The sequence below is a fragment of the Tenebrio molitor genome, chromosome 7 (genome assembly GCF_963966145.1).
Source record: "Tenebrio molitor chromosome 7, icTenMoli1.1, whole genome shotgun sequence".
NCBI classification, from domain to species: Eukaryota; Metazoa; Arthropoda; class Insecta; order Coleoptera; family Tenebrionidae; genus Tenebrio; species Tenebrio molitor.
In genome coordinates, this window is record NC_091052.1 from 15449454 (window position 1) to 15468037 (window position 18584).

The 18584-nt window shown below is 38.8% G+C and overlaps 1 protein-coding gene, 1 long non-coding RNA gene and 1 other non-coding gene across 4 annotated transcripts in view; all 3 read right to left on the reverse strand.

Annotated features, from left to right (window-relative positions):
* Positions 1-18584, reverse strand: part of sli (slit guidance ligand) — a 117021-nt gene that overhangs the window by 6915 nt on the left and 91522 nt on the right. For both annotated transcript variants that reach the window (XM_069053019.1, XM_069053018.1), the window contains exons 3-9: positions 5276-5347; positions 5106-5177; positions 4978-5049; positions 4520-4591; positions 4395-4466; positions 2057-2292; positions 1784-1928 (exon numbers count right to left, since the gene is read on the reverse strand). In XM_069053019.1, the coding sequence (XP_068909120.1) occupies positions 1784-1928; positions 2057-2292; positions 4395-4466; positions 4520-4591; positions 4978-5049; positions 5106-5177; positions 5276-5347 (741 nt within the window). The remainder of the gene's footprint in view (positions 1-1783; positions 1929-2056; positions 2293-4394; positions 4467-4519; positions 4592-4977; positions 5050-5105; positions 5178-5275; positions 5348-18584) is intronic.
* Positions 348-1777, reverse strand: LOC138134660 (uncharacterized). The gene is made up of 2 exons (XR_011160783.1): positions 593-1777; positions 348-534 (listed from the first exon to the last, which is right to left on the reverse strand). It is a non-coding gene; the product is annotated as an uncharacterized lncRNA (long non-coding RNA).
* Positions 1526-1655, reverse strand: LOC138136124 (U11 spliceosomal RNA). The gene has a single exon (XR_011161176.1). It is a non-coding gene; the product is annotated as a U11 spliceosomal RNA (small nuclear RNA).

Genomic DNA, 18584 nt, shown 5'->3' on the forward strand with positions numbered 1-18584 from the left:
ATTAATAATTTTTTTGGCAATAAAACTGATTATTGTTTGGGTTGACAATAATAGTTATTTATGTAATGAGTTTTTGTGTAAATTGGGCTTTTCTAATTGCCCGAGGGACAAGATTAAAACACGAGCTTAGCGAGGGTTTTAAGGCCTCGAGGGCAATTAGAAAAGCCCAATTTACCCAGAAACGAATTGTATACAAAATGTTATTGTTTTTTTCTAACACTAATATCTTATACTGTTTCCATGGTGCATTTGAGCTCACACCTTATGTTTCCCATAAAATACGCTTGTCTCTATAAGACACGTCGTCAATAGCAACGTATCTTATAGAGTCATAAAATACGCTCACACACATCATTCAAGTAACATTTTATTCATCATTTTTACAGTAATTATCACAAAAGTGAAAAGTACAATTATTGAATTGGAATTGCCATATTAGCTTCGTGCTCTTGTTCCTAACATCTTCTTCTTTAACTTCTGCTGTTTCATCCAATGCATGTGCCCGGCCATCGAAAATGGCAATCTGTACATTTTCTTCAAATGATTCTTGCCGTAGTGTGAATTAAGTTTTAATGAAGTTCTACACGCTTACCCCATATCAAGAAAAGCCAAAATGACATCTTCCGTTACCTCCGTGATGATTTTTTTATTGTTCCGGCCTTGAAACGAAACATACACCTTTTCGTATGCACTTTTAGACTTCATTGGTAACAAATTGCCCCTTTTTTCTTATTTCTTCTGGAACGTTTTGGCACATTTCAACGATGAAAATTGTTTTTTTCCAAATTTGTTGATATTATTACCATAGTACTTACGGCAACCTCCGCATTTTGTGTATTGTGACGCGCCTCGAATAATTTCTGAATTTATTAAAATTTCTGATAAGATGTTAGTGTTAGAAAAAATCTTGAAGACAACGCGTGTTTTATAGTTTAAAAATCTCGATCTATTAAATCCTCGCTCCCTGCGGTCGCTCTGATTTAAACTACGATCTCGATTTTTAAATCGTCTATAAAACCCTTGTTGTCTTAATAGCTATAAACGACGTCCCTGAAGCTTAAAAATGGTTTCGCATTTGCTTTTGACAAAATTTTCAAGACCTGTCAGTTAAGAGGCAATTTACAAAGGAGAATAATGAGAATTTATGACAGTTGAAAACAATAAAACCGATTATTGTTTGAGTTGCCAATAAAACTGGTGACTTTTAATGTCATGTTGCACAAGAAAATCATTGTATCAATTAAATATTACAAAAATCAAGAAATTTATGTCAATTTTCAATAATTAAAATTGATGGACAGTAACACAGTCTTGTCAGTTTCTTCAAGTACATTTTTTTAGTGCTAAACTGCCAAATGAAACTTGTTCAATGCTCAGGCGGTGTAGTGGATCGATCAGGGATCAGATGAGATGAAATATGTAGGGTCGGGTGTTACAGGTATAACGGGCGTGATATTACAACAACATTCATCAATAAAAAATCCAATTGAGGATTAATGATTATTATGATTTAATTATTAAAAATGGGAGCGCCTCTGGATCAATGCCAAGAAACAGCTCCACGTGTTCAAAAATTATGTGCTGGGTATGTCTTGATTGCCATACCCCACGAGGCTGTGAACCTCATGTGCTATAAAGTAGCAAGCACCCTTTTTTGGAACGCACTTTCATCTCGCCGCTTTATATCCGCCGTCGGGAAGCTTAAGTGCGCGAGAACTTTCGCCAGCGCCATCTGTCGGCGGCAAACCGAACTGCAGATAATTAGGAATCGAAAAAATCTTACAATTCCGTGGTTCCTTCCGGAAGATGATCCGGCACTTTGCTCAATCCCTTCTCGCGGCAATCCACGATTCCGTCGCCGCATCTGCAGGGATGCGGACATTGAGGTTCGCTAATACACTCGCCGTTGATCGCTCTTTCGGCCAGACCTGCAAAAATCTCTCATATTCACCTGTCCCATCAATCATTCCACAGCGTAAACGCGCCGGTGGAAAGGGTGGTGGGTTGATCAACAGGTTGTTTAACTGGTTGCCTGCCAGTCAGGCGTTCGACTCACCCGAACACTTGAACTCCTGATCCTGCAGGTCCGCGATGTTTTGTCCTTTGAGATGGTTGGGTGAATGACACCTGGTGTATTGGGCAAGTCGTGGTGAATGCCTCAGATACCTGGCCAACCACGACAACTGGCAGTCGCAGTGGAGGAGGTTGTCGCTGAGTCTGAGAGTCCGCAGTCGGAACATGTTGCTAAACATATCTTTGCCGATCCACGTGAGGTTGTTGTTATTCAGAGTCCTGTTGACGGTAAATCGAGTTTATTAAAATCGATCCTCTGGACATCAAAGGGGAGGAACGTCTGCACGGATTTACTTTGATGGTTTTTCTGATGGAGGTGCGCTCTCTGAAGTCGAGTCGCTTATTTTTAGAGTACGATTTGTAAGTTGACATGTCTTCCTATTTACCAACATCCGCAAGAACGTCTGTTAATTATTGTTGCTAATTTCGTGAAATACGACTCTCGGCAGCAGCCAAACGGCGTCATCGTGTTCTTATTGCCACTTTATTTGATTCATTTATGAGTTTCCTTCTTTAATTTAAAATTTCATTTAACAGAACAAGAACCGTCCCCGAGTCATATTAAAATTCAGGTAAGCAGACAAGTTTTTTTTCTCAGTGCGCGCTTTTTTCTGAGTTCATTCAAATACATACTTTCTTGCGAGGAAGCGATCGTTAATGTTGACTCTGTTAATAAGTACGTGGCCATTTTCCGGGATAACACTGCAGTAATGCTAATGCACCTGTTGCACTAAAATACAGTTGTGCCATTGCTATTATCCTTGCAATATTGCCATATACAATGTATCCTTACTGTTCGTTTTATTACGTTGTGTATCATAACCGGCGATCGGACGTAAAGCGGCTTTAAATTGCGAACGAGAAGCTCGGCGGAATTTTAATGGAAACAAACAATCGATACAAATTAACGAAATCTACCTAAAACCAGAATTCACGTTCGAATAGTGTTGAGGTTTTTGATTTTTGAAACGGACCACGATGGAATTTATCGAGTGAAACTCCGGTTTCGCCCCCCTCTGTGAATTATACCAACGATGAGTTGATCACGTTTTAGTGGTCTCTTAGGCGCATTTAAGCGGTTTTACCTGACCTAAACAGACCACAACGCCATATTCCGTCGAAAACTGGCAGCAAGAGATGATGGCTTTCAACACAGAATTACCATAAACTAATAAATATCCTGCGGGGTGTTGCAAGGGTGGGGCCACGATTATTTGTTTATAAGAAGTGAAAACCTACCTATTCTATAAAAAATATATCATTATGGATGATATACTTTTTTAATATTATTTAAATCCAATGCTGTTTTTAAATAATAAACATCAAAAATCTGTATTTTTCAATAGAAACTGCAAATAGGTGCGTCCGCTTTTAGAGGTACACTCTGGCAAAATTTGTGAGGTTAGGTTTGGAGGTTTAAGTTTTATTTTCTTGACGATGATATTGAACACAACACAAGTTTTCATAACAATACTCTGTGTTATGATAATTTGTCAATTTTCCTTTTCACATTTTGCCACACACATTTTTCAAATACCTAGATGACTTGTTGAAGCCATATAATTGAGAATTACGTAGGTACTTATTAAATCCTACATTCATCTGTAAACTTACAATATTTGTCGTGTCTTTATCCTTTATATTATATAAAACTATACAGGGTATTTCACGAATGATAACAAGCCTGACCGAATAATAAATTCAACCCACAATACATTTTCAAAAAAAGCCGGACATTTTGATGACAGTAGCCAGCTTTTTTCGGAAATATAGTGTGGGTTGCATTTTAAATTACGTCAGGCTTATTATCACTCGTGAAATCTCCTGTATTATACATACAGTTACTCCTGCAGCTCTGCACTGAGGTCAGTCAGGTCACAACACAACGTACAATGAAAATTTAAAATTGACAAGTGACGCACAGTTGATTGTTTTTCGCTCGCTCCGCTAAAAAACTCGACTCCCTTGATTTTAGCTTGCCGTGTCGTGCTGCGAACGATTTTCCGATTTTAGCTTGTGCTGCGAACGATTTTACCGTGTCGCATGAAACTAATTCACTGCCCGGGAATAAAATGTACCTATGTGGCGCGCCTAAAGAAGTTTTCACTTCAACAACGTGGATGCTTTCTTATTATTTATTGCAGCGAGCCACCGTATTAATTTTTGGATCACGACAACGTCTGGTGTGCCTCAAGAGTCAAATCACTGGTCCCTGTTATTTCACAATGACGAAATTAATAACTCAAAAATGATTTAATGTTTTTCGGTTGTAGAAAAGAAATTCTGTTCGTTAAGATTTCGATTTTCCAAGAGGTACTTACAGAATCTCTAGGTCCTTGAAGCTCCTCAAAGCTTGATCGTCGATGCAAGTGATTCGATTATTGTCGAGTTGTCTGTAAATGGAAAAATAAGTGTCGTTCGAATTCGAGGGATTCACTTAACTCACAAATTTTTTATTGCCGTGATTCCCCTGAGGGTCTTCCTACCGATTACAGAAATCATGTTATGGCTGATATCCCTGGAAGAAATCACAGTGATCAGATAGGTCTGAGCGCCAATTTGCCTTCTGTTGGCAAATAAGTTTTTAATATTGACGTTAATCATGTTATAATCGAGTATATCTCCGAAGATGATCGGAATAAATTACAATAAATCAAAGTCGGCCAATGTGAGATTAGCATAATTGCATACTTAAGGTCAGTATATCATGAAGACATGATCGTAATGTAACCAGTGAAAAAAGTCGGTCCGACTTAATAAGTTAATAAAGAGAGGCTAGAACAGGAAGCGTCTTAGATTCGCCATTAGTTGACTCCTACACGTTCGAAGCGTGAATTTTTATTAGTTTCAGGTTTGATTAGTGGTGAAACGGTGAGAGCTTTCGGTGGAGCTTTTCGTACTTACAATCGAAATAAATTAGGCGTAGTGGAAAACAAGTTGTCTGGAATGTGTCGAATATGATTTCCATTAAGCCGTCTACAAACAAACATTTTTAGATAAAATTCGTTTTCGTTTCGTTTCTCGCCACTTACAATCGCTCTAAATTTACAAGATCCTGAAAAACGTCTTTTTCAATAGTGTGAATCTGGTTATCTGTCAATTGCCTGAAAAACAAACAACATTTTCAGCCCGATCTGTGCTTCCTTCATGACCGATTTCGCTAATTCCGAGCGATCTCAAAGAGTCAACGTTGCAAACTTACAGAATTCGCAGCTTTCCCAGATCCTGAAAGTCCGACTCGAACAGCACGGTGATGTTGTTCCCTTGCAAATCCCTGCAACAAAAAATCAAACTTTGTCATCATGCCACTCACAATTAAAACAAAAATCGAATTCCGTTCGATTAATTCCATTTCGACAGGATAATTGGATTAAACCGTCGTTGTCGGAGTGTAAAATGGACTTTATGGCCGGCAGCTCGAAGGGCATTTCTTATGAAATGGATCCAGTTCGTATTCTTGACGTGGCTCCCCTTTATTCAATTAAATCCCTCAATCAAATGCTCCGCCGTGTTGCTGTGTACAATCAACCTCGTATTTTCAGGATAAATCGCGCCAATCTCGGTGACTTTATGCAACAATGTTTCACGAAACTTTGAAAGAATTCATTAATATTTCATGAATTACTTTGCGCCTTGATAGATCGGTGCTATTAATAATCAGGAGCGAAAAGTTTCTGCACTCGACTACCGCGGCTAATAATAACAGGATTCTTTGTGCGGCCGCCGCCGAGCTAGGATGTCACTTCCGCCAATTAAAATCACATGAAGCGACAGATTTAACACCAGCTCGGATGGGTCCAGCACGCCCAACCAAATCATGACAACACTAATGTTTATTTGAACACAAAAGACCGACGGACCTGAACGCATAAATAAATAAACAAATTGGGCAAATTAGTGTTGGCCCAGTTCCTGCCTCTCCGATGGAAGAATAATAGTTTCTTTTACTCGGCGTTCCGGAGTTGCTAAGAAATTTACAGCAGGTGGCGGAGGGTCGAAACAATGGGATCCTCGCTCGAGTGGCCGGCTAATTTGATTAAAATTTAATAATTTAATAAAAGCCATAGACCAGTTTCGGCGGATTAATTACGGTCTATTCACCGACGATAAATCATAAGCGTCGTAATTGGCTTAACAAAACGAACGGGATTGATGTTTGTTTTAGCAGGGGTTTTGAACTTCAAACGTTTGGTCAACGTAAAATATAATACGTTTTGAATGCACCGGACAAACGCTTTTAATTTTTGAGCAAACACAACAGCTTTGTGTTAATTTTTAGTTTGGAAGCGTAAATATTACGTCACGCGGCCCTTTAAACGCCGACCGTGCCTCGTTAGCGTCCAGACCTAAGTACACAAATTTTCGGTGTTTCGTCAATTTTTTCCAATCTGATTTCTCCTCCGCATACATGGGAGTAATTAGATAGGAGGAAAAAAAAACAATGGGGCCTGTCTTGTCGACTTCGCCTCTTGTCACGTTTGACAAACGACCGTTCAGGGAGATATGATCCGAATCAGGCTCATTATTGAGAGTCTTCCGATGCGATTGCAGTGACAATACAATCATTTTTCGGTTGGGATAAATTCGAGAGCCGTCTCAAAGTTGACAGCGGATTTGCAACCGGACTTGATCGAACAATTTATTTAATTAATGTACGAACAGTTCGATAAATCTTGGGGCGAGTCAAACTTTGCGTTGTATGTGAGAATGTTCTTAATGGCTTCAGATTAGGTTGACATTCGCGTGGGAATAATCAAGAGTTGCAAATATTAAATGCAACAAACTTGTAAATAGACATCGAGGCGTTTTATTTGCAGGGTACACAAACTAATCGGAAATTGTCGCGTTTACCATTCAATAATTTTTATTTGATTGCGAATGACGGAATTTGCGTTTTCCGAACACTCCCCCGGGCTCCCACATGTGCCAATTTTACCACGGCGGAATATTCCAATTTTTACAATTTAAATTGCCCGAACGTACGAACAAGAGAAGGATTAAAACTAATACATTATACGATTCATCGAGGGGCGGCGACGGTTTTTATTGCTCAAATGAAGTCGACATGTTTACATATTTATAAGATCGATTAACCTCTTGCTCGATGGGTGGACAAATTTGCGATGGTGTAAACAATCTTTGAAAACCGTGTGTTGTAATGTTTTCATTAGAGCGCACTGCTGAGTCACAGGTTTTTTTTTTAAATCACCAATATGTTTTTGGCCCTTTTCGTACCATTTCTCAAATCAATTAAAAATTACTTTTCCGGTCTCAACCTCTCGGGAATTAATAAAATATCTCGTGACTTATGACCGATTATAGTTTTATTATCTTACAAGTTTTCAGCATTTGAATTAGTTTTATGTGCGATTATAAAATTTATGGGACTACGGAGAGTAGTTTTCTTTGCGACGCATTGAATTTCTTAGCTTATTACAGTTTTACGGTAATGTTTTAAATTTCTCTTAATTTACGACGAATCTAAGGGGTGGAATAAATAAGGCAACCCCGAATTTATCACAGTACCGATTCAGAATAATAATCACAAAACGACAAATGAGCTATCCGGAGCAGGAGAGTGCGAATTTGATTAAAATAAATTTTTAAAAATTCCCTGATTGACGGTAATTGCTGGCCAGCTGTCCAACGCGGATTGTGGACATGTTTGCAGAGATTTTCACATCAGTTTTGATTGACAATCGGCATTTTTATCGAGGTATGTTGTGACAATGTAAAATCTTTGTTTTGAAACACAGTCGAGACACGATTCTTTTAAAAAATTGTGGAGAACGGACAGGCGGGAATAATTGTCGATTTTAATTAAATTTTGCAGTGCGAATTTATGGAGGAAATTGTCACCGCCAGTTGTTTCGGGGGCGTGCGGATCCATGCAAAGCAACGGCATCGGTATTTGGAATAAAATGCAAAGGTTGATGGCAGATGTCGACGTAAAACCCGCGGAAAACAATGTTGGCTTAATGCAAGCCGCAGCTGGTGGAAATCGTTGCATTCTCCGTTGTTTATTTGCTTGTAAATATTAGTTCCTGGTGCGTGTCTCGCGCTCTTATAAGAAAACGAGAGAATAATTCTCGGGATGAGCATCATTATCGTGTAAAGCGATCTCTTCGGCCCATCCCAGAAAACCGCTTTATTTCTTAATTCCGAGGGCTGCATTTTCCCAGCGCGCCGTGATAAAAATGCAAATTCTCCGGAACCTATCCCGGCAAAAATAAAACCGTTCGCGTTCAGAATTCAATCAGATAAAAACCCTTTTAGGCAAATAAATGTTGTAAAAATTAAGTCGTCGCATATTTCGTGAGAAATAATCATTTGTGTCGGCCACAATGTTTATGTAAATCTTTCGAAATCCGTATCGGAGAGCACGCAACGGAAAAATAAAAACTCTCCAAATCCCCTGATGAACAAGTAAATTTGCCACAATCCGATGATGGCACTTTGTTCGTGTCATGTGGGTGAGGTTTTTAAATTGGCCCCACTTGATGCGATCAGTGCGTTTATCCATCGGAAAAACTGCCGATATCAGGTGCACCCTCGTTTAAATTATTGCACCATTGGTCAACTTCACGCCACAGGACCGAATCTGGGGACGGTTTTTTCGGCTCGAAACGTCAACAGGCCGACGTCGCCAAATAAATTATTCCGGGTGTTGTCGGCCCAATGATAAATACGGACTTCACTATTTGAATACTAATGTGGCAGAACCTGTGGCACATGCATCCACCGATATCACTGCTAATATCCATTTAATATTCATTACGGTTTGGATAGAATGCGTGCGTGTACACGGCTACAATTGCAGATTGAATATTAAATACGTGTGCTGCAATTTTCTGTTGCACATTTCCGCACAAAAACCAGTCCAAAGGCAGCCGCACGAAACCTGCAGATTTCGTCAAAACCGGTACGAAATAGATTCGGTTAGAAAATCGCATTTTGTCTGACATTTAAAATTTTGACAATTTACTTTAAAAAATCAAGTGCGTATTTTACTCGTAACTATGGAAACAAAACAGAGACATCCGAGACGCAAAAAATAAACAACGCCATTACCGTATCAGAGTGTTGTGTACAATTTTTTCAAAAAACTGTGTTGAAAACGCGCTAATGGAATTAGCAAATAGTAATTTCCGGTTTTTTAAGAAGTCAAATGATGAAATTGACAAAGCAATCGAAGGTAGGACCTCTCAAAATATGTACTACTAACCGTTTCAAGGTTATCTGTGGAAGTAGTTTCGTGAATTTTGAATACAAAGTGATTATAATCTGTTTTTTTTTTTTAATCAAAGAACCACCAGCACTGCAATTTACACCTTTTGACCTAGGATGAAAAATCTCATCATATATAAATTGAGGTTATGTAGGTTATGTGTTAATACCAAGGAGGTTAATACGTTCAAATTTTAAATGTGAGAAGCGAGATGCGAGTTTGAGGCGTTGGCAGGTGTAGCCAATAGATATCACCAAATTCCTTAAATTTAGTAAAATTTTATTATTGCAAACCAACACCAGAAGGTGGTGGTTCTTTGATAAAAAAAAACAGATAATATACCGGGTGTAGAATTGGTTTGCGAGACAGGATTTTACATGTAAAAATAAAGAGTTTCAATTATTGGCTAACCTAATAATTTTACGGCAAAATAGTTAAAATGAAAGTTGGAGAGAATTAAAATTACTGTCTAATTTTAGTCTTACTTTTTTTCTCATTTCATCTTGTGGTACTGAAAGAAAGGCAAGAAAAAAGTTGACACAAAACAGTAAAAAGTAATACTAAGCATGAAATTGTATTTCTTTCTTTAAATGTTATTATGGAGGATCTTTTTTAAACAACTTCCAAACAACATTTGCTTCAGGTTTCCCAGACCGATCAATTCCTGCCACAGAAACAATTGGAAGAATTGTAGAAAAGTTTGAGCATTTAATGGAAGATACCTTTTCATTCATCCTGTAGTTCTGTACGACTTCATTTGAAGGACCATCCGACAAATACATAATATTTTAAGTCAAATTTCATGACTAGTGCTACTTTTTAATATTTTTGTATTAACTCCTTTCTTGCTTTTCATTCAGTACCACAAGATGTTAGAAAAAAACATTATATATTAGGGGAGCCATTAATTGAAACTCTTTATTTTTACATGTAAAATCCTATGTCTCGTAAACCAATTCTACACCCGGTATGTAGTTCATTGTAATTCCTTCAATAATTAAATCACTACCGTCAGAAGGATTTCTGTGAAATCGAGCTTTGATGGGTGAAGAAGTCAAAAATCCTCAAATCTGCTTGGTCCGAATCATGGCCAACTGTATCGATATACACTAGACGTGTATACATGGCCGTTTCATTTTGCAATTTCTCCATAAGAGAAAACTTCCGATGAAACAATTGAAATTTCCTGTAAAGTAGCGACGCCATACGACTATAATTTTAACCAATCTTCAATCTACGAGTACGTCAACTTGTCAAATTTATATTCTTGGTTAGGTAACGGTTAGTTGTCGTAGGTATGTTATTTGTCTGTTAATTTGCTTGTCACTCGAAATTAATAAATTAAAATGAACACAACGAAACTAAACACGACAATCATCAACTGAACAATAAATGTTATAATTGACAATGAGCACAGAAAGGTAAGAAAATACTTCCAAAATCTGACGTTTGTGACGTTCAATTTGACAATTTCAAATTAAAAAAATTATTATGAAAGGATCCAACAGATGTCGTTACTTTACGGTAGTTCCAAGGTTGGTAGAACTGACTAATTTGTATAATAGGTTGCCTCGTTGAAAATTGCGGGGCGGGGGGGAAAGTAACTCGTGACGTAAAATCAACCCAGAAATTTGGGGTGTTCGAATAGAACCCAAGGTTTATAAGCTCCGTGGGGTTTATTGGGTGGCTTTTTGGGCTTTATTCTAGCGATGGAACACCTAATGCATGATCGACAGACTCTGTTGTAAAAGTTTAGTACACTGTGACGTCACGAGTAACTTTTGCGGGGGGAAAAAATTCAGACTATTGCTTTAAATGGCAACGAGGCAACCTATTATACAAATTAGTCAGTTCTACCAACCTTGGGTAGTTCATGGTTTGCTTTCTAGGAACACTTTTATTTTGAAATTGAAACGGCCATGTATACACGTCTAGTGTATATCGATACAGTTGGCCATGGTCCGAATACATAAAATGCGACTTTCTTAGTGAGTTTGCTGTTTTAAAATGAAATGTTTTTTTTTTAATATCCTGGTGACCAGGATGATTTCTTCCTTGGTACGTTTCCCGTGAAATCGTTTATTTCCGAATTAATCGGGAAATCGTTGTGTTGGAGTGGATGAGAAGTATTACGCCAGTATTAAGTCAAGTTCTGGAGTAATTCCTAGAGTCGTGGATTAACCACCAACTAGTGCAGAAGTAGTTGCAGCTGAGCAATTTATTTAGTGATTAGCGTTCAACATAAAGTAAATAGAGCACTTAAATAAATGACTAGGAATAGTTATCGAGAAGTCAAATTAAGTGCAACTAACAAGCGTCTTCAAGTTTGCATAAGACAATAAAAATGATGTACAAGATGTACCAGCAGGCCAATAAAATATCCATAATTCAGCAGTTATGGTGTTTATCTTATTTAGTGATTCACTGTGCATTAAATAGAGATTTAGTGGGGTTTAAATTGGTGTCTGTGCCGCTAGATTCTAAAAAGTTGATTAATTTTAACGTTAGAATGCAATAAAAAGAGCGAAAATCTTATTTAATTTTTAATAACTGAAATAATTTAAAATATACTGGAGGATGCAATGATGTAATAAATAAAAACAACTACATACATATTAACATTTCGTTGGTATATCATGCGTTCAAATGAAAACCTAGGCTGAGTAGGCGTTGAAAAAAGTACACCATTTGAAACAGTGTAAAATTTGAATTTCCCGCCGTTTGATACGAATGACACTTGTTTATGTTTAATTGGCACATAATTCAACATGTTTGTTTTTAGAAAAGGGTGCCTTTAGATACTTGCTTCAAGAATAGGAATCGTTAGTTATTGTATTTTTAATATAAAACACTGCAAAGAAAGAAAAAAAACAGAACCAATTTGTGTTTATAAATTTTAGGTTAGCTCTAATTACAACGGTCAATTTACCCTTTGAAAAAGCAAAACAATCGACGCTTTCCAGCGTCTTCCCAGCCCAGGATTTCATTTGAACGCCCGTTATTTTTTGCAATATAAAAATACAGATGTATTTTGATTATCGCCGTGGTAGGCTCAGATAAGAAAACTGACTGACCAGTAATCCAGTAGTTATTGATGCAGTAGTGATGCAGCATTTCTGCTTAAGAAAAACCGATCCAGGCGCCAATTTGGTTAAATCGAAGCGCCACATCATCCAGCAAATCGATCTTTCATCGGAGAAAGCGTTTGGTTATTTACCGATTTGTGTATGTTTCAGCCTATGGGAGCAATTAATCAGAAAAATTCGCCAAAGAAGTACAACACTATCACCGTGATCAATGATCATTAATCACCGCGAATGATTTTTGGTAAAAAGTGAATTCCCACGCGAGTTGCCATAAATCTGCGGCGACGACAGCAATTAATGTAGGCATTTTATTCCGACTGGTAATCAAATAAGGCATATTTTATAGCGAATGGATCTGTTGTGTGTACAATTTACATGGAAAGGGTTTCGGAATGGTCATATTCACATAGTGGTGTACAATGTTGGAGGCATTTTATTGCGGCAACTCGCTTTCAGCTCATTCGCAGTCCGGTCACGTTGTTTCATTGCGTGTCAAAAATATCCGTTCGCAAGCAGCCCATACAACTGCCCATTAGGCCGTTTATGACCGGATTCGCCCACAATTTAAGTGTTTTTATCCGCAATCAAAAGAAAAATATTTTGCGCTTTTTATCCGTCGAAAATCGACCGCTGATTTGTGCATTGTCAACGTTTTGTAATCCTCTTTCGGGGGTGTTATCGAGAACGAAGTTGCTTGATTGAGGGCGTTGTGGTTGGCAAAGGGAGCGCAAAGAGCCCCCGGCCTCAGACCAACTACTCAATAGCTGAATTAAAGTTCAAGAAACGCGACTTACACAACTTGTAAGTCTTCCATAACTTATAAGGAATCTTTGTTATTTATTTTGGTGGAACTCGTTCCTGCAAACACAAAGGATTCCAGAGGAGGATTCCTGCGTCTTCGTCAGCGAATTTTGTTTGTTAAACGTCGCCAGCGTTATGATGACTATCTACAAGAATTTCCGTGTAAAACTTCGTCGATATCTGATAGTGTGTCAGGTTATGTTTTTTAGCTGCCAATTAACAGTTTCCAGTTAGGTGGGCTCGGGTGCGGTGTCTACAAGAACTAGTGCCGCTTTTGCACTTTTTAAAATAATTTGCTTTTTCTGGCAATAAAACAGCGACGATGCCAGTAAATCTGTTTCCTCAACTGACATTTATAACTTTACGTTAAGCCCATTATTCTGCACGCAAACAATTTCCACATAAAACCTTCCGCTCTCGTTGAGGACAAAAATAAATTTGTTGCAGTTTTCACTCTCCCATTCGGACGGTTTAACGAACGAGAAGTCCGAATGCATTAGCATCTCCGGTAAACATTCGGCCACCAACAATTCGCGAAGCAGTAAACTTTGTAACGAGATTATGTGTTGATTTGATTCGAACGTGGGCGTGATTTTTATGTCGGCAATGTTTTTCTCGAAATAATTGGATGAGTCGGTTTTGTGGTATCTGAAATTCGATCTAAAGAGTGGATGTGCGCGGATTATTGCCACTTAGCTTGTAACGGCTACTTCGACTGGGCCCCACGATGTCACCAAATAGAAATTGATTATCTCCCAGATCGCAATCTCTAGTTTCGACCGAGAACTAATTAAAAAAAATGTGGAGTCGCCTTCTCGGACTCTGTTGGCATTTGCATAAGTTTTGGGAGTCTTACGTTGGAAGCGTGGTCAACAGTCTTGGAAGGAAACGGCGATAAGGGTTGTTGATGCGGCAAAATTACAGACATGTTCCATCGTCGTCGGAATTTATGTGTTTCCACCATAAGTTTCCTAGATTAATTCGGGACCAGAAGCAAGAGTTCGCCTTCGCAAAAGCGCATTCTTCTCAATTTTAAATTGTGCTTGTCTAGTGGCGTAATTGCCGGGAATAAAAGCCGCCAGTCTTCGGGTAAGTTATGTATGTCGTTCGTAACATTCCCACCCACTAAAACTGAATACAATGGTTGTATTTTTGAAGTGTGTACGATCGGTGTGGTACTCGAAAATATGTCGAACATCAGCGTGACCGACAACTTCGTGGGTTTGCCAACAGCAACTCCGTCGGGATACTCCACCCACTTTTCCATCGAGCGTGTTAGATATTGGCAATAATATAAATTGCGTTATTATTCATCTTTACGGCGGAAACAATAAAGTTTAATTGGTTGTTATTGCAAAAATCCTGGGTGTTTACGATCGGTTCGTCTCGATAATTTATAAACCATTAAGTTTATAATTTGAGATGAACCGATAAAATCCGATCGACCACTGACACCGTCTACTATATTATCACTTGGTTCGAAAAAAGAAGACGTAAATCACCTCGGCGCGGATTATCTGCTTTCGTAAATTCGTTTAAGGGAATTTTATACGGTTTCAAAGCGGGACAGTTAACGGTCGCGATGATGGCGCTGAAGGAAACAAAAAAACAAGAAAGCCGCATTAATAAGTTAAAAACTTCATTAATGTCCATTAAATACCTTCATTAAGGCTTTAGTATTAAACGTTTAGGGGGTAGAGCCGCATGAAAATGGCCCATAAAAAGTTCATTAAACCACAAGATCATAAAAATCCAAGAGACGGGGCGCGACTTAAGAAGCGCTAATACCCGCCGTGTTGTTGCATCTGATATTAAACAACGTATTGGGGGTTTTTAAAAATTAATAACGAACTTTCCCCGGAATGAAGATCCGGATTACTGCCGCCTCACGGCGACCAAAGTCTCCGAATACAAGGGGAGAGAGAGCCTACTTACGTGTGTTCAAACCCCGGATTAATCTGACAGAATACACGAGATTTACTCGGGACCTGTCCAACTTTGAAATTTATTTTTCCTTCATTTTTTTACGAGTGAATAAAACGTCAGATTTTTGTGTATCTGTATCGCACGATCTGCATGCCGTAAAGTCTCCATAACAAGGAGCGAGACAATGTGGATCTGGTCCAGCGGATCCCTCCATATGAGGAGTGCGTGAGTGTGATTGATATGGGACGATGGAGATGGTCACGAGCAATTGCAACGAAACAACTTGAAGAGGTGACGAAGCGTTTTTCTCTCCGGCAGGTCATTTTAGATAATTTTACTCAGGAGCACTTCGTACAAGATGGGTCAAAAGTAATTCCTGTCATCAACAAACTGAAGATTTGTTCGTTTCCATTCAGGCGTCTAGATGAGATGGGAACAAAAATTAAAAGGGCCCAGACACGAACTAAACTGTCATGGATAATGAAGTGGTGAGTTGCTTTTTCGACTCATTTTATCTTTGATTTTAGAGGCAAGGGGAAGAAAACTCAAATTCATTTGGCACCGGATCAACGATGAGAGGTCCATCTCGCGGAGCAAATTTTTTGGGGCTTTTAGTTGATTGTGCATTGTTGGCGGGACAAGAACAATAAAGCGAGACCCTCGTGCGAAATTAACCATTGCTCGACGTAAAAATAAAAACAAGTCCGCAGTAATTCAAGTAGGAGGCGCCGTAAATCCGTTCCGGAGTAAATCCCAGCAGTAAAGGGTGGGCATCCGAACCCGATCCTGGTAGATATCAGTTGGCGGAAGCGTGGCGACCTCTTCGTCCTGCCATCTCTCTCGTCCTTGGACGTAGGACGAGCGCCGCCGCTCTTCATAATCACTTTATCTCTCGTTAATTGCCGTGTTCCGACTGTCATGCGGACACGCCACCGAAGGGAGTTTGTTATAACGCGCGGCCAGTTCCTGCCAATTACAATTATATCAAACTGCACCGAACACCAAAAGCGAGACAAATTGCATTAGGCGGACGATGGGGCCGAATTTTATTAAATACGCCGAAGAGGGAAGAATTATTGTGTCGCGGAGGCAATAATTCGGGGACGAATCCGCGGACTGCCCCATTCGCGTTAAGTAATTGCTCATTTGCGGCCGATCAGCCATAAAGATAGCACTATCGCGCTCGCCCCGCATAAAATACTGCGAGGGATGTTCCTGTTAACGTTACATACATGAATCGCGTGTCGAAATGTTGCCGGATTCTGCTCCGCTCTGCCGAACACTACAATAAACAGTTTCTTAATTATTAGTGGCCCTAAACAAACGCCAGACTCAATCTGATTCATCGCGAAACCCGACGATATTTCGCGCTTGTTTGGATAGGCGTAATGTTCTGTTTAACCAACAAAAACAAGACCGTTGTTATTTATCCGGCGCATCCACCAAAATTCGTTGCGCAGCATCACTTGGAAATTTAATGCGGGGACTGGCTGAAATGCAGCGATGCAACTACTGCAAAAAAGCACACACCAACTGAGCGTGTAATGAGCGCTTCACAATAACAATATGACTAGATTCAGTTTTATTTGGAGCAGTTTGTTATAGCCCTCGGCTCTGATGCGGTGACCCTAGAACCATTTTCTTTTGTGGGAACTTCTGAAGTAAATATTTTGCCACTTAAAAGAAACCTTCAAACCGGTGCTTTGTAAAAAACAATTTAATATGTAGGTTGTCAAAATTAGAAAAATTCAACAACACTGTATTCTAACTCAAAATTACAACTGGCAACACTGTGTAGTGGAAAATGACAAAAGTATGGTTATATTGTCATTATGTCAGTGGTTGTCAACTAGGCAATTTATTACAGATTTAAAATAACAGTTATTTGTATATCAAGGCCGCGAAATCATTCTTTAACGTACAACGTACCGCGAAATTGGATTGCACAAAAAAAATTTCACGTGCTGAATGCAATTATTAACTGTAGTGATTTTTTTTATTTGATAACTTAATTCACCGGGAAATCTGTTTTTTGCTGTATATAAAAACAAAGTGGAAAAGAGACAGTTTTTTCATGCCGACAGGTGTTCCAAAGCAATTAAATAATTAGTTTTTTTTCTGTGCGGGGCTACAAAGAATTGGATAAATGTTTTAAGAAGTTCCCTTGATCAGAATATATTTTGTGCTTTGGGTCGAATCGTTACTGAATTATTAAATTATATATTATGAATTAGAGAGTGAAAAAATACTAAATATTTCATGATCGACGACTGATCAATAGTCTATTATTCATAAAATACTTTGTCCGAAAGTTGTTAACTATTTAGGTCGCAACACAGAAAAATAGATAATTTATTATTAAAAATTGTAATGAAATGGGCAAGATCAAACGCAAAGTGGGAATGAAAAATGTCCTTCCATAGTGAGACACTTTCCTGGAATAAATCCTTTTCTTCGCGTTGCCATATTTCTGTGTGAAATATGATTATCTGAACCTAGATCAGTGTGTTCATTTGCATTTTACAAGAAAACCGGCCCACCTTCTAATGCGTCTACGTAATACAATAACTTATGTTTATTCAAAGGGCATTGAATCGCGTCTAAAAAACCAATAATATATTCATTAGGTCGGTCCGAGTTAATTGGCAGATGCAAATCCGACGTATCCTCGAAGACTTATGAAAGAAGTCGTGCCTACGACGTTATAAACTAGCTAACACGTCTAGTCGAAGAGACCCACCGAGTTGTACCAGTCGATGGGGTGGTCTTAAGCCCGAACGAGAGCTAGAGTGCACGTTTGCCGCATATCCCATCTATACACTTATCTGGACGGACGATAAATTTCGCGATCTTTGATTCCTTTGTAAATTTGAAGAATGCTGCTGGAGCAGCGCTCATTTCTCGTCGAACACGTGTAAACACAATTCCGATGCACTATTTCATTAAACCATCGACGATGCAAAGAATTGCCGAGTCGTGGCACCTAACGGCTAAATCGCAATATGGAAATTCTCTTCTGTTCCTTCGAAAGTTTCAAAGAGGAGTTTTCTCAAGATACACGTTCGCTATCGTCTTTTTGTTTCGCATCAAAATGCATACATATATGCATGACGGCGTTAACAGATGCCACGCGTTATCTTCTTCGTTTTAACTTGTCGCTCTCGCTGTTATTCTAGGGCATTTGCCAACGAATTATTGAATTCAAACCGAAATAGACCAAAAATTGCGCAAAATTCGAGTTTCGTGTTTCTGAAAAAATAAGAGACAGATATTAATAATGCATGAAGCGACGGGGATCCACCGGGGGATTTTTCCTCTTCACACAACTATAAATATTTCTAGGGAAATTATGAAAATTTTCAAACGCGACCTTTACGGTCAAGGTAAAAGACACCGATACAACTTTTGGGTCCGGCTCAAATATTTATGATATTTGCAAAATTGTCGCAAATTGGTTCAACTCGTGACCG